This window comes from Tubulanus polymorphus, chromosome 7, assembly GCF_964204645.1.
Source record: "Tubulanus polymorphus chromosome 7, tnTubPoly1.2, whole genome shotgun sequence".
Taxonomy (NCBI): Eukaryota; Metazoa; Nemertea; class Palaeonemertea; order Tubulaniformes; family Tubulanidae; genus Tubulanus; species Tubulanus polymorphus.
The window spans coordinates 20,542,982-20,559,298 of NC_134031.1; the positions used below are offsets into that span (position 1 = coordinate 20,542,982).

Below are 16,317 nucleotides of genomic sequence, written 5' to 3' on the forward strand. Positions count from 1 at the left end.
TTTCAAGTCCGTAAACAGTAAATTTAAGCACCTCATGAAATTTATATTTTTTGTTCCGAAAAAGGCAATTCCTACATTTGTTTTTTGCCAAGGGGCAACATGACACCAACCCATTAAGACTATTTTGCATATTTGCAAATGAAGCAGTAAGTCTAAACATTTTCGCATCTAAATGTCACATTAGTTCTGTGAACTGCATAGAGATTCGTGCTGAAAGGTCAAACTCAAACTGAATTGCATCATCCAAAGAAGTTGAATCAAAAAGACAAGACAAACCTGCGTTTGCGTAGAAACGACTTTAATGACGCTTAACTCGTGAAAAAAAATTTAAGTTCGTAATATCAGCACCCGGTTGAAACAACCTTTTAGTTTAGAAATCAACTTTGATAGATAGGCGGCCGGCCGGGTCAGCTTTCAAGCTCTGCAGAAGCGAGAAGCAAGGAATCAATTTTTTAGCCTCAAGGTGTTTAACTTGTGAAAAATCTTCAAGCTTGTAATTTCGGCACCCGATGAAAACAAAAACCTTTTAGTTCAGAAACAACTTTAAAGGTCCCGAAAGAAACTTTTCTTCAGACCATGAAAGTTGATTTCAGCACGTGCTGAAAACTCTTTTGTTTCGAAAAAATATTTTAACTTGACAAAATTCGATCCTAGTGAAATATTCGCGAGTTGTCTGCCTATGCAATCACGTAACATTCCAAGTGATTGATTTATGTAAAAAATGTTACTTAATTAATCTTATTAGGACAAATTTTTTCCAGACAAAAATGTTATTTTCTAGTGGGTGGTTTGCGACTATTTTTTTTACGGAGTGTCGAAAACAATTATTTTTTTTCATCAATTTGTGGTTTAATGACCCGAAATACTTATGCAAATCTACAGTCGAAACAGAAATAATGAAATGCACAATTCAAAATGTCAAGGTAACGAAAAGTATCAAATCTGAACAATTTTACGCAAATGCAAATTAGTGAAACGCGTTGATCCGAACGAAATCCGATTATGAGTTACAAATAAAAGGCCCGACAAATCGAGTGTTTTTTGTTGAATTGTCTGCACAGTCAAGTCTATAACAACATTCAGGTACAGTTAATATTCTTATCTGGTCGCTGATATTCAAATTGAAACATTTCCGTATCTTCGCAATTTTTTATTTTTAGTGCCGTTATTTTCAGGTCTTATACGCATGAAATCAAAAATACTGCATCTTTATGTATTTATCGTGAAATGTGTTGTATGATATTTTACGTTGACGAATATTCGATATTTGCGATATATCGAATTTTCGTCGTTTTTATTTTCCAGAATGTTTACCAAAACTCTTTTCGTCGCCCTCGCCATTTTCATGGTAGTTGGAGCCGTCGCTGCCGAAGGTAATTATGATTTTTTTGCGATTGCACCGAATTTGATTGTTATTGTCTTGATTATCCCAGTTTAATCACCAAATTTATATAATATGCCTTGAAAGATTCCGTGCTTTTCGCTTTACTGCAGTGATTTCTGATTATTCTATTCGTCAACGTTAGATTTATCGTGCATTTATGTTAGTCTCTATGCGATGAATGGTGCAATTTTTGTTTGAGAACCTTGGATCAAATATCTGTTTCGATCATCCAGGGGCGAATAGAAGTCGGAACTAACAACCGAACCCAATATTCTTTGTTCCTAACGTCTTTCACGGTGCTGGTCATATTTAAGATAGGTTCGAACTACAGCGACCGTACTTAATTCCGTGGTCGACCATTTCTGGACCATAGATCCAACTAACTGACATTCGGTTTCACTTTATAACTCCGATAACCGAAGTTCGCCCAAAATAGCAGGGAAAAGTAGTACGATAACCACACTCAAAACGTGGTGAACAGATGATTTGATAAAAACCCACTATTTACAAATTAAAAGAAATCTAAAATCGAGAATTTATTTATTGAAACAATTTAAAATATAAGAACACGACGTTTCGATCTCACCCTAGAGATCATCGTCACCTGACACCTGACGATGATCTCTAGGGTGAGATCGAAACGTCGTGTTCTTATATTTTAGATTGTTTCAATAAATAAATTCTCGATTTTAGATTTCTTTTAATTTGTAAATAGTGGGTTTTTATCTAATTAGGAGGGAATAGAATGGTTCTCATTCTCATTCCGGTTTTGCAACATTTTTCACGATAATCGCTAGCTGATTGTAAAATTGGAAAATATTCAAAAATGATATCTACGAATATTGACCGTGTTAACTTCAGTCAGTATTGTCCTTTTCAGAATCAAAATTCAGGAAGAGAGGAGTTAGTTGCAATTGCCTGAACTCGGCCGGCCGTATATCACATCATGGAACCTATTGGGTATCCGGTGGACCAACCAGTGACTGTTGCCATCACACCTGGTTAGGAAAATGTTGCTACTAATCGTCAAACGTACAAAAATGTCTAGCGTTTATCATCGTGTTTTACATGTTGCCGGAAACGTTTGAATTCATTAAAAAGAAAAAAACACATATGTCTAGTTTGTTTACTTTGTTCATTTCCTCTGTTGGTATAGCAAACATTCTTAAATTCCAAACTTACGTAGCTAAAATTGGATTAGTTGACGGAAACCCGCAGACGAATAGAATCAGTTCTTGTTAACATTTATGATCCTGAATAATCGACAAAAAAGTTAAAAAGGCGTGGACTATTGAGAAATTGATGCTAAAAACAAGCAACTCTACGAAGAATGTGAAAACTGTGCTAAAAAAACCCTGCGTACATCCAGTGGGTCCCGGAGAGCCGGGGTTAGTACCCAATATCGAGGCGCCAGCTGCGATATCTGTTTCACAATGGCTATCGGTTTCAATCAATCGACATCTTTAATTCATCATTCCAAAACACCTCGGGCTATCTTAACAAATTGAAAAATAAATTCTCCTGATTATCGGGAGAATGTTTTTTAATTCGCGGATTCTGCCATTCTGAGGCTATCATAACGAATAAAAAACACATTAACATTCTCCCAATTTATGAATTGAAAAAATAGATACTTTAAGAAAAATAGATTTATGAATTAGAAAAAGAAGGGATAATGATTCGAGTTTGAATAGCAATTGATTATTTCTAACAACATACTGATGACGTTTTATGACTCCTTAGGAATTCCAGTAGTAAATGTTCGAATAAGGTTTAGTACGGTAACAATGTGTGGTTACGTCTTATGAGGCGTCATTAATATCGGTCTGATGATGAATGGCGGTATTAATTGTTAAAATCAAAAACTTAGTTTGAGGCTAGTGTAAATCAGTTCATTAGGAATAACCTGTGCTTTAACGCACTAAGCCGCACTCTATGAAGACCTGGTGGAACTGACTCCTGAAATTTGAAATATTCTGAAATCCGTTGGATTGCAAGAACGATGTGGTCTATAGTTTCAGTCAGACGGCTCCTTGTATATTGGGACATCAGGTAACAACGCATCGTCGTGTAAAAGATATTTCGAGTTGAAAGTGGTCACCGATTGATCGTGAGGGGACACTATCCCGAGTCAAGACATTTTTACTCGTCAGGTTGATGATTCCTCAGAGCCTCGAAATAGTCATTGAAAGCTCTTTCAAAGTTAACTACGTTTAACAACATTGGGCTTCATTGATCTAACTACTTTATTATTTCATATTCGAATAATATGCTTATTTGTTGGCTATTTGAAAAAAAAAATCTAGTTCTTGCAGCATTTGCCGATACCCCAGCTGCAACAGTTGCTGCTTGGTCCGCCGATCAGCCAGTAGGTTCCCTGACCCAAACCGAATCTTCCTGGGCAGAAACATGGAACACCTCTTCTGGCAATATGTACTTCCGTCTCTGAAAATTTGAGGAATCATCACGTGAATTTTTAACCAACTACATAGTTCAAACGTAGATTGAAAATAAGAAATGAATTTACGCACCTTCAGCGGTGACGGCTCCGAGGACCATGAAGACGGCCAAAGCAACGAACAAAGTCTTGTACATTCTGAAACGAAAACACGATATATATCGTGTATTACTTTTCGTAAATGTTTGTTTGGCAACGTATACATGTAACAACCAGTTTGCTTACCTGAATGTGGTGATCAGTGATGTCTGCGTAAACAACAGTGACTTTCAGTGAGTGAAATCCTACATTTATCCCTCCCCAGAGAGTAGACAATATGTCACCAGCTCATAAGCGGATGATGCAAGTCGGTTTAAGATTACCGGTGCAGGTGTTTTTGCATATTTATGATATTCACAAAACAATTCATTTCCGAAATTTTTTTTTCATAGACGTTTGAATGAATTAATCGAATACCGAGGTACTGAAAAAGTCATCCTGGCCCGATCGTAGTATCTCAACAGCTGGCATCCACTTTCAATCTAATTTCCTCAGGAGTAAATCAATTGAACATGAAAATCTACTAAACAATGACTAGAAAAGGAATTTTTGGTAGCTGAATATTCAATTCTATTTTTAGTTAATTATTGACAACGTAAATCTGCCGACACGTCATCCCGTGGTTGGCCGGTGCGGCACTGGATCCAGGGCCAACGGATAGGTAGATTGATCAGACGGATAGGTAGATTGATCAGACGGATAGGTAGATTGATCAAACGGATAGGTAGATTGATCAGACGGATAGGTAGATTGATCAGACGGATAGTATTTGAAACCGAATACTTTCATCTGTGATAAGAATACAATTTGTCCTGGAATAAGAAAGCTCGTCATTTTCAAACCCTTATCTTGCCTCAAATGATTATTCAGTTAATTTCCGGGGAGAGTTGTGGTGATTTAAGGTTTCGATTAGCATTTTACTACCGGCAAATCGTTAAAGAATGAAACAACTTCAAAATGTAAGAATCTGAAGTAATCTGAAATTCAAAATAACAAATGATCATTTTATGATCCGTATAAGAGGAGAGGAAACAATTATCTATATAGGATCTTCGCAGGGGTGGATTGAGAGGGGTAACCCCCTTCCCAAAAAGGTGCCTTTTTAAGGCCGTTATTGAAAAATCTGAAACCGAGGCGGAAAAATCGACCCATTTCTCGTGGTTGATATTGAATATTAATATTTTCATTTATTTAGCGGGGGGCTAAGGGAAAATTCGAGAGCAATCGACCCCGAAGTTCTTCCGCCCACATTTTAGTATTTTGTTTTCGATATGATCGGATTATGCCCCTTTTTACCAAAAAATACAACCTCTGCCCTCTGAAATCCTGGGTCCACCCCTATTTGTTGGTCAGCGATTAGCATCACCAACTATTAATTGAAATCTCCTATTACACTTCAAAGTGGGTGTTTTACTTTCTAAATAAAATTCAATACATCAGACATTTAATAAATCACCCCCTTATTTCAATAAAACTGGTTCCAGGTGTATTTTTCAGGATTTGAATAAATATCGCCAAACGGTTTGCTACCAATACTTAGAAAACAATGCAGTCATCAAAGCGGATTTGCATGTGCCATGGCGTACACGAATTCGAAATGAACCTTTATGAGTTTTTTTTGTCGTGTATCATAAATCTAAATGTATAACACACAGTTGCGGTACTTAAAACGTGGCAACTCGACAACATGTTTGTTTTTCATCAAGTGACATATTTTTGTAGCTAAGGCCCAAAGCATAATTTCATAGATCGTTTCAATCCTAAATCCAACACTGATGAGCGCAGTCAATGTGTTCATCTTATCATTTCGATTTGAAAAGATTCATTCTTTAATCGTCTAGTTTATTTCTCATTCGCGAGTCAAAGATGCAGGGTTCACAGTTCTTTGTTAATATTCTGATAAAATAACTCACTTTGTTAAAAACTCTGATAAAATGTCGAAAATGAACCGATTTTAACCCAAGAATGCTTGTAGCAAAGTCCTACGAGGCACTACGTACGTGCGACAAGAAATTTGATTGTCCTTTGCGCGAGATCTGATCATTCCATTCATTACTATACTGAATATATCCGTATGGCAAAGAATCTATTGCCGATACCGGATACCTAAAGTTAGATCAATCAAGATAGAAAATAAGGCAGATTCGTTTCAGGGATAGTAATTACAAACTCTCCACCAGCCTTCATGTTTGTTGATTACACATTCTGATCGAAACGAACGTGCCAGAACAGGGGCTGTGGAGCAGGGGAGGGGGAGTTAGGAGTCTTTAGTACCCTACCCCACCTCCACCCCCCGATATTTTGTTACCTCAGAAATTCCAATTGTAAAAAATGTTCCATATCCTCTTCAAATATTCTTTAAATATTCTTGGAGGAGAACCTTCTTAAAAAACTGTGTATGACGCTCTCAGTGTTCATCATCACTGCACGGGACGTTAGACACTGCTAGTCGAGCAGCAGTCAGTTGCACGGGACTTAAACCACTTAAACACTTCGGTCAGGACTTTGCTTACATTCTAAAGTCATCAAGACGGCGCCTGAAGAGTGCATTAAAATAGACCGAAGTTTCAAAATTTTCCAGCCAAATCTGAAAACATATTTGGTAAAACAATTTGAATATGCAAATTCACTGCAGAAACACCTGAAAATATGTAGAACTCAAAATCGTTTTTTACGTATCATAAATCTCGATATTTTATGTCCAATCCGATATGAATTAATGCGCGTATGCAAATTTACGACAAACACATTGTGCAACGAAAGAAATCCGATTATTATTTTGAAATAAAATACCTAAATTCGAGCACTTTTCGCTGAATTGTCTGCACACTCAAGTCTACAACAACATTCAGGTACAGTCAATTACTGAACGGTGGCTAATGTATCAAAAGTATTGATATTTTAAATTTCATTTCGTACCAATGAATCCATTGTAACTAATGTTATACCTTGCAGATATATTCGATGTGATTCATTTTTCAGAATGTTTACCAAAACTCTTTTCGTCGCCCTCGCCATTTTCATGGTCGTTGGAGCCGTCGCTGCCGAAGGTAATTTGATCTTTCGATTTGATATGAGTTTCATTCTGACGATTTTTCCCCGTCATACGAAGTCTTCTGTCTCCGTAAGGCGTGACGGTTGCGCGCACGTTATTTTGTTTGATCTTCTTATTCTTAGATAACGGTTCTGATTTAACTATTTGGTAACTTCAATTCCTGGACTTGGTTAGAAACGATTCATACCCGTTTTAAACAGGTCGCTATATATGTGGCAAACATTGACCTACTACGAGTAGAATTCCGTATCTTAATTCATTCAAGTTTTCATTTTAATGAGTTTTGAAATAATTTTTTGAGGCATATTTTGTTGTTGTTGATTTGACGTTAGGATAACCACATATTTCTATACCCACGGATGCTCCTGCATAAACCATACACTGTTAAGAACGATACGGTATTTGATGCTTGGTACCGATTATCGTAAATTGGGTATTTGGAAAATTGAAATCAAGTAGACTCCAGAATAGACAGTCAAAACTGAAATCGGATGTTGATCTTAAGTTGTGACGCGTGTGTCGTATTTTTTCAATTTCAGAAGTCAAAATTGAGAAGAGAGGAATCCCTTGCACCTGCGCCAGCAACGGCAAAAGAGGAACCTGGTGGTTGATCGGTGGACCAGACACTAACTGCTGTCACGGTAGCGGATTGGCTATTGGAAGATGTTGCTATTAGTTGAATGACTGAATGTTTTCTATCCTTTGATTATGTCAGAAAACGTTCAAATAAAATTGTAAAAAGTACAAATCTCTAGTGATAATTAGCTGTTTAGATGCATAGGCCGAGTTTTGGCCTCGTCGTTCCGGTCTCTTGTCCTCGAGTCTAGTTGGCGCATTATCCTCTTCATTTATGTCGTGCCGCGCTCGTTATTTATTGTATTACGTTTAACTATTTCGTTCACTTACAAAATTATAATTTTTTTACCTTGACCTTTGACTAAAGTTATAATTCTGATACGTAGGCTTCAGTATATACACTGATAAAATTGGGAAATTTGAAGTACATACATAATTTCCGGTTCTAAAAACGTTTTTGTCCGTCGTCGGCTCGGTGACCATTGTGTTAACTTGGTGATGTAGCAGAAGGTGTCCTTCCAATGATTGACGGACGAGGCCCGATTTTCACACGGGCAGCCGTGACCCAAGCCCGGACTCCAAGGATCTCGGGAATGCTACTGGCCCTTTGGCATCAGACTCAGAGTTGAAATATAAGCTTATCTGTTTTCTCAAAGAACAATAAAGGGTTTTTTTATCAATGACAGTCACATTTGCAAACCACCTTTAAGTAGTGGTGGGGGCCGGTGTGCGGCCGCGTTCACAGATTTGTAATATGAAGGAGTGCTCCGAACATTGGAGCCGTTCAATCACAACACCATTTTCCTTTACTGCTGCAATACATTTTTATTGACCTAGACGGCGCTGTAGTGGCAGAAAATGGCTGCGCCCATATAAACGACTATAAACCGTTGTTAGAAGGAAGTCTCGTTATTTTCTTTGTAAGTATTTAAGTGTTCATTGTAAATCTGTATCTGCTACGGTTCTATATAGGCCTAGATGCAAGTTTCAAATGGGCTCTACCGAATCCTGAACGAATTCTCTTCTGATGCGTACGTTCGGTTAAGTCGGAATAATCATGAAACATGCCAATGGCAATGCAAAAAGAAAATCACTCACAATAATAATAGGCAGTGGATATTTTGCCAATGCGGCATTATTCCTGTTAACGCTATTTTGCCAATGGTGCGTTTTGATTGGCTAATTGACGCTGCGCATGCACAGAGGTGAAAATTCAAGGAAAGTGTGGAGAACAGAGTCGGAGAAAATAGCAACATAGAGCGGGATTCGAACCCTAGACCACCGGGCTCACTCGAAAGAGAATCAAGATATATTTATCTTTTAATTTTTTCCAGCATATATACGAAGATGTCGGACGATGAAGGTATTGGTTATGTGAAGCCAGATCGTGTAATTCACTATGGAAGTTTGGAAGAACGACTCAGATTGCAGTCTGCAGCGGCCGGCGCAAACGCTATCAAAGCTGGTATCGCAGCCGGTAACATCAGCATCGCTGGAAAAGGTATGTCGCGCACACGTTTAACAGAGTTATGGGAGAGAGGAGGGAGGAGGGAGGAATGTACGGGACAGGAAAAAAGATGGGAGAGGACAGAGTAAGGGTTCGGGAGAAGAGTACAGGAAATAGAGTGGGGAAAGATGATAGAGGAGCAAGGAGAGAGGAAGAGAGAATAAGAGAAGAGAGATCAGGATCATGACTAATGTTTCTAAAAAATTGTTTCAACTTATGCACTTTAGAATGGGATTTTCAAACCAATGACTATTAGGCCTATATATTCTATACAGAATGAATGAACATTGTGAATATAGTTGGGTAGATATTTCACAGATATTTGTAGTAGATATCTTTCTATTTTGTAGCTGAGCCGATGGACCTGGAGGCTGAAGTGAGCGCTAGTAAACAAGAACTACTGGATGAGTTCGAAAAACGTAAAAAGGTAGGCTCTTATCTTTCACAGGAAAAATTGAATTCAGATCATAACAAACAGCATGACAAAGAGGTTTTTACGTTTTTTGTTATAATGTAGGCGAGGCAACTAGCGGTATCTACCGATGATGGTGAAGTGAAAGCTTACCTTCGACAGTTAGGAGAACCGATATGTAAGTTTTTATTTCCACACTGACTCTTTCTGCATGCACACTGCAACTCGTTGAAGACTAAGACTTTTCAATTTTTGGATGGAAGCAGGCTTCATGGGTGGTTCAATTTCTGTTTGTCTTGAGTTCAGTTTGAGTAATCAAAATGACTTCATTTAGCATCTAATTATCAAAAGGGTTAAGATTAAGATGATTGGCCTCTCAAATTAGGATCCAATGTCGCGCTGTTGGTAAGATTTATTTACTGTGATGAGATGTAGAAATATACAGCGAAACCTCGTTACAATGAACTTCAGCGGACCAGAAAATCCATCCATTATAACTGATAGTTGGGTATATCCTGTATGAAATCATTGATAGTTTACCATTTGGGATGCGATATGTTTGCAATTACTGATAGATAATTGTTATCTCTGAGGTCATTATAACGAGGCTCCATCATGATATTTGACTTCTACTCGTGGAATCGGGTGATATATCTCTAATATCCTTCATCCTTCCGAATTTGATATTTCCATCCTGCTCATTAAGCTGAACTGAAGGTAAGAAATATCTATATCCAGTATTCATTTCTGCTTTATTTGCTATAAGGTTTATTCGGTGAAGATAAAGCTGACCGACGAGCGAGGTTACGTCTGCTACTGGCGGCACTCGGCGAAGGCGCGCTCCGAAAGAAAAACGAACTGGCTTATGCTCGTAGAGATTCCAAATACGTATGTATTTAATCAGTTTGATTTTCACAGATATAGCTGTTCCGTTGATGCCAGACGTCTGAAAATTAGAGATATCTCTACTGACTACTTGAGAACTGAAGATTGAATTTATCTCAGTTCTGTTGACTGCAGAATTTCGAGAATCAGAGATCTCAACTGACTACTGGGGCCACTACTGGTTGCATAGTCATGACTTAAACTTAAGATCAGTCTCAGACCAACTTAGTAGTTCTATAGCAAATCTAACAACGTAAGACCAGTCTTAAGATTTAAGACCACTTTTGACTAAGTTCACGACTGTGCAACTGGCTCCTGAAAAATTAGATATATCTCTGTTGGGTTGACCACTGACTACTGCTAATCAAGAGATATCTCAGTGCTTTAATGAAAATTGATATTTTTGTTCCGGGAGGTATTCGACCTCAGAGCTCGTTAAAAATCTTCTTTCAATTGTTTGTCTCGCGCTGAATATGTGTAGGATCAGGCAACCTGGTACCACGAAGGATCAGAGACGTTAAGACAAGCTCGTGTTTGGATTGCGCAATATTCATTACCGAGGTAAACAAAATCGATTGAAGTGTTTTCGCTCGATGCCTCTATTAATGATTTTGATTGTGAAAATGGTCGAATTTTTGGGTCAACTGTAGGTCGCATTTTCGTTTGGAAAAAGCCAGAGAGGAAGAAGCAACGTCTTCTGCTCAAATCAACGCTAAGCAACAAGAACTACATAAAAAGCTCAGAGTAAGTAGATGCAAGCACTAACTAATAGCCAGTTACCGTTGCAGTAGCTTTAAGTGAAAATGAAATAATAACTGTAAGTGAAAATAAGTGGCATTAAGCGAAATGTGTTATGAAAATCCCACAGGATAGTAATGCAATTTCTAAGTATGACTTCTGCAAGATTTTATGTTTTGATTATATACATAATCCAACATAGTTTGTTAGAAGCAACTGCAAATGTACTTTCAGGCTTTTGAAAGACGAAGAAATATTTTCTATATGAAAGCATATATTTTCGATATGGAGCAATTTTCAGTTGAACGATGGAGGTATTTAAGCAACACCAATTGATATGTTTATTTTATTATGTTTTTATAGGCAATGACTATAGAAAGCAGTCAAATCGGAGACACGAGACCAATTTCATACTGTGAATTCAGTCCTAATAGTGAAATGTTAGTTACTGCTTCTTGGTATGTATATATAAATATACGACGAGCAACAGGTCAGTAATGAAGGTTTCAAATAGATAACTGGCCAAGTTGTATCTATTTCAGGAGTGGATTGTGTAAATTGTGGTCGATACCGGATTGTCAACCTATCCGCACTTTAAGAGGTAAAAATACCAAAATTTGAATAACCAACTGGCCTTATCTCCATCTGCTATGTGGGGTATGAATATTAGAACCCGGTGTACCACACACTCATCTATATAGAGCTCATTTTCGACTTAAAAACGCCGTATTGGTCGGCAACACAGTAAGCGGTTTACATTACAGACCTGAATATTACTGATGTCAGTAAAATTACTGGTAACCGGAACTATGGAACTCAACGCTTTGCCAACATGTTGCAAATGAATGTCTTCAGTCTCTAATATTATCTCTTATATTATTTGATATTTTACATGCAGATAGTTGTCTGCGTGAACTGGTGCAATGGCCATTTTATTAGTTTATAACTAATATGTTGCCCAATAAACTCCGAAAAAAAATCATTTCCGTCATCTGCGGATATGATTTTCGCACATTGTTTGTGTGTTTGTATAGAGTAACAGAGGCTCAGTTTGCTTCAGTTAACGCATTCAACTCTCATATGTGGGGTAAAACTACACAGTACACATTTGTTTGGTTTCTGCTACCTGCAGCACAGGTCATCTTCAATAGGTGCAGGACCTCTTCCCATGCACAGGTTATCCGAGTTCTTGGGATCCGCTGTGGTTGCCTGGGGGCGTGGCAGATCACATAACATGAATTCTAAAAATGCTCCAACTAAATTCAGAAGAAATGATTCAAAATATTGAAGTTGTAGGCTGTGATCTCCACGGGTATTTTGCTAGAATTTTTTTTTTATTTTTTAAGTCGCCACTGAAAACTAGTTTTGAGTCGAAGTTGAAAACTACGCCTCGAAGCGCAGTAAATAAAGAAATTCGCAGTAGCTACGATCGTTCGTAACAAGTCTTTAAACGCGTTATAATAAAGATAGCCGTAATCTTTACCGATTTTACCTTTGAAAGTAAGGACGAAATTGACGTTCGCCGCGAGGTTGAAGCATTTTTTGACTGAAAACAAACACAAAATTAGAACTAATGTCAGAGTTAATCTACGCTCATCATTGCTGCTGCTGCTGTTGTTAGACGTTTCATTATTTGCAGACATGGTTTTTCTCGCTGCTCCCGCACGTTTCAACGTGAAAATCAATCTGATAGTAATTAATATCATAATCACTGTCGTAACGATAGCAAATAATAAACCCTGAACAATGATGGCGTAGTATCTCAGGTAAACATTTTTTGCGAACGGCGTCAATTTCTGCGTCCATCTCTCGTGTCCCGTGCATGGATTACGCGACCGCCGAGTCGTGAACTTGAACGCGTTTGTAATTGATTCACAGATTGCGATGATTACGGCTAAATTTATGCAGACGCAACTTTTTTTTAAGCTTATGATTCGCACGGCTTTCAGCGGCCAACAAACTACGATGTATCTGTCTATAGCGATGAGCAGTGTTGTCAGATCGGCGACGCGCGTGAATGTTGATTGAACATTTTGCGTGTACGAATACAAACGTTTCATAGCGTGTTTATTTCGGCGCTCATGTCTAGTAACAGCGTGTGACTGTAGAGCTCGTATTGAAACTCAAATACGATATACGACAGACACGTGAACAGATCGGCTAAACACAAACATCTCAAATAGAAAACGCTCGTGTTGCTCGACCGTTCTTTACTGAGAATAATAAACGACAGTAGATTCGCGTTGACACCGAAGACGGTGACGCTAAAAACGACATAATTCATGATCTGAATGTATAAGTTCACGTGGAACGGTTTGTAATCGGCGTGATGGATATATTTACACCGCGGGTAAGGTTTGAAAGTGTTTATCCCGCTTGAAGCGGAAATATCGACAATCTCAGTGAAGATGAACGACGAATTTACATCGAGTGACATCGCAAAATGTCGTCTCGTGATTCAAACTAACGTTTGCTGTCAGTCACACAAGATTTCGCAGCTCGATAAATGTCTATCTGCGCACGAATAGTTTTACTGATGTCTAAATAACTTGCGCTAATGAATGCAACACTTTGTCAATATCTTGCAAATAAATGCTTTTAGATATATACTATTTTAAAAGGCTTTTTTGGAAATCATGACCTGAGTCAATTAAGTCCAATGCGTTGCATTCAATCAGGGTTTAGATAAATGTTATCACCATCACAGTGCGGTATAGTCACTGATTTTCGTCTTGAATCAGAAAGCCACAGAAACTATTTTTCAAGGAGAAATGGCATGTTAGCCACGATCACACGGAGATGATTAGGCCTAGACCAAAAACATGTCTATGACATGTCATATTTTCAAAGAAGTAATCTGTTTGTAACATGATACCGTGTTACATTATGTGGGTTCATTTAACTATAAATGATCACTCAGCTTCTGTTGTTTATGTATCGACAATTTTTATGGTTTTTAAGGTCATAACTGTAACGTAGGTGCAATAGTTTTCCATCCATATGCAACGAAGAATCTAGACAATTCGGCGTGTTGTTTGGCGTCTTGTGCACAAGATGGAACTGTTAAACTATGGAGTCTAGACAGGTATGTCATTATTAGGGTTTTCGGGAACTACCGGACTGTTCTAGATAACCTACCGCACGTCAGGCCAGTTATTAGAACTTATTGGGAAATTATTTGATTCAAAATATGGCTTTCTCTTCTGACAAATCCTGCCTAAACTGTTCTGTTGGTTTTATGATTTACTGTTAAGGCGTATTTTGGTTTCATACAGTTTTTTAAGGAAGAGCGAAAAAAGGAAAGAAAAATCCTGAGTTTTCCCCCGATATTTCATCTGAGATTTCATGAGATACGAATAAACATTGTTATCAGTGAAATATTTCACTATCTGTTGTTTAATTGTTTATGGATGATTAGTATTTTCTGATTTTGTATCCTAGTGAAGAACCAATTGCTGATATTGAAGGACATGCGCCGTACAGAGTGTCAAGACTAGCATATCATCCATCGGGTCGATTCTTGGCAACTTGTTGGTAAGTTCTGCCTGAATTCAGTGTGCAGGAGCATAACCATCTCAACTCTGTTTTCATTTTGAATGAATCAAACTCAAGAATGAATCGAAATCGAAATTTTGCCTTTAAATTTGCTCAATGAATCACACAGTATATTAGAAACATCTAGCATCTTAGTCATCTCTCACAAAAATAGTCTTACGAGAAAGGTGTTGGGGCTGACTGGTTTTAGCCATTGCAGGGTGGCGGCCACTGACCTGGGAAATCGGGAAAACTCTGGGAATCCTGGGAATATACCAGAACTGTAATCTTACGTTTGTTGCTTACTTTCAAATGAAAAGTAAGTTGATTTTCAATCTGTCACTTCAGTTTTGATAACTCGTGGCGTCTCTGGGATTTGGAAGCTCAGGAAGAGATCTTACATCAAGAGGGTCACAGTAAACCAGTTTATGATATAGCATTCCAGAATGATGGTGCTTTATGCGCTACGGGGTAAGACTGCAAAACTTTTACTGGCATTTTCTCAAAAAATGAGGATAAGTAATTGCCTTTGAACGCTACAGTACAAGTTTCAAGGCCTGCGCAATCACTGATGGATTATTTTGTTGTTATCATACCCATGTATTACAGAGGTATGGATGCATTTGGCAGAGTTTGGGATTTACGTACTGGCAGGTGTGTTATGTTCATGGAAGGTCATCTGAAGTCGGTTTTAGGAATAGATTTCTCCCCTGACGGGTAAGTGGATGCTGATTAAGTACTCTGTACCTAGAGTCAACTGCAACATGCAACATCTCTTCGTACTATATTCACCATTGTAGTTTGAAATCTTTCTGATCTCTTTTTGGAAATTCACTAAAAATTACTAATCCCTGGTGTTTGTAGTTCATACGCATGATTTCAAAAATTGCATGAATAGTGATAAAGTGTGAAAAATATAAAGGGTTGGATCCTGATTTTTGCATAAAGTGTAAATACTTAAATCTTATTCTTGTTTTGTAGATATCATCTGGCAACTGGTAGTGAGGATAATACAGTTAAAATCTGGGATCTTCGACATCGTAAACTGGTTTACACAATTCCAGCACACAAAGGTCTTATTTCAAAAGTTAAATTTCAACGTAAGTTACGTTTTTGAGAATTCATGCATACTGTATCATCCATAAAATTAACCAGATACAGGGTGACCACTGACCCAGGAAACCTGGAAAAATGAGGGAATTTTTACAATACCAAAAACCTGGAAATCTGATAATTGCTATTGACCAAGTGTTTCTTTAAACATTTCAAACCTAGAAATGCAGATTCACTGAAGAGATAGAAAAATCAGGGAAAACTTGGGGGATTTGTAAATGGGCAGAAAGTGGCGGCACCCTGAAATATCGTTATTATATCTTTTGGCTGTAGGAGATTTGCTCTTTTTTCTATTCGGTATTTTTGTTCATATTTCAGCCGAACACGGGAATTATTTAATCACCGCTTCTTACGATAACACGATCAAAATCTGGTCGAATCCAACGTGGACTCCGTTGAAAACGCTTGCCGGACACGAGGGAAAGATTATGATGGTCGATATTTCGAAGGACAACAAATTCATAGCGTCGTCATCATTTGACCGAACATTTAAACTATGGACTCCAGACGTTATTTGAGGCGTTCGCAAAATTTTCGTGCATTTATAAGGACTTACAATATGTGATGATTGGCAGTTTAGAAATTATATTCGTAATTTTTTTTCGTAAAATATTTT

At 37.8% G+C, this 16,317-nt stretch overlaps 2 protein-coding genes across 4 annotated transcripts; one reads left to right on the plus strand and one right to left on the minus strand.

Moving 5' to 3' along the window:
• Positions 1–1,047: 1,047 nt before the first annotated feature.
• LOC141909284 (U4/U6 small nuclear ribonucleoprotein Prp4-like) lies at positions 1,048–16,271 on the plus strand. Of its 3 annotated transcripts, none has more exons than XM_074799678.1 (17): positions 1,048–1,083; positions 1,306–1,373; positions 7,476–8,432; positions 8,847–9,013; positions 9,370–9,446; positions 9,537–9,609; positions 10,198–10,319; positions 10,798–10,877; positions 10,967–11,060; positions 11,418–11,512; positions 11,597–11,655; positions 14,016–14,139; positions 14,496–14,588; positions 14,937–15,059; positions 15,198–15,305; positions 15,570–15,688; positions 16,020–16,271. In XM_074799678.1, the coding sequence occupies exons 4-17, from the start codon at positions 8,860–8,862 to the stop codon at positions 16,217–16,219; spliced, it is 1,521 nt and encodes a 506-aa protein (XP_074655779.1). In that variant the 5' UTR covers positions 1,048–1,083; positions 1,306–1,373; positions 7,476–8,432; positions 8,847–8,859; the 3' UTR covers positions 16,220–16,271. The 3 variants fall into 3 exon arrangements, with proteins under 3 accessions (XP_074655779.1, XP_074655777.1, XP_074655780.1); XM_074799676.1 differs by lacking the exons at positions 1,048–1,083; positions 1,306–1,373 and adding exons at positions 6,610–6,733; positions 6,864–6,931; XM_074799679.1 differs by lacking the exons at positions 1,048–1,083; positions 1,306–1,373 and adding exons at positions 6,610–6,733; positions 6,864–6,931 and having other exon boundaries at positions 10,804–10,877.
• Positions 3,613–4,180, minus strand: LOC141908899 (delta-stichotoxin-Sgt2a-like). Its single transcript, XM_074799173.1, has 3 exons — positions 4,068–4,180; positions 3,916–3,980; positions 3,613–3,829 (listed from the first exon to the last, which is right to left on the minus strand). Exons 2-3 carry the CDS (start codon positions 3,977–3,979, stop codon positions 3,687–3,689), a joined length of 207 nt encoding a protein of 68 aa, XP_074655274.1. The 5' UTR covers position 3,980; positions 4,068–4,180; the 3' UTR covers positions 3,613–3,686.
• Positions 16,272–16,317: the final 46 nt, after the last annotated feature.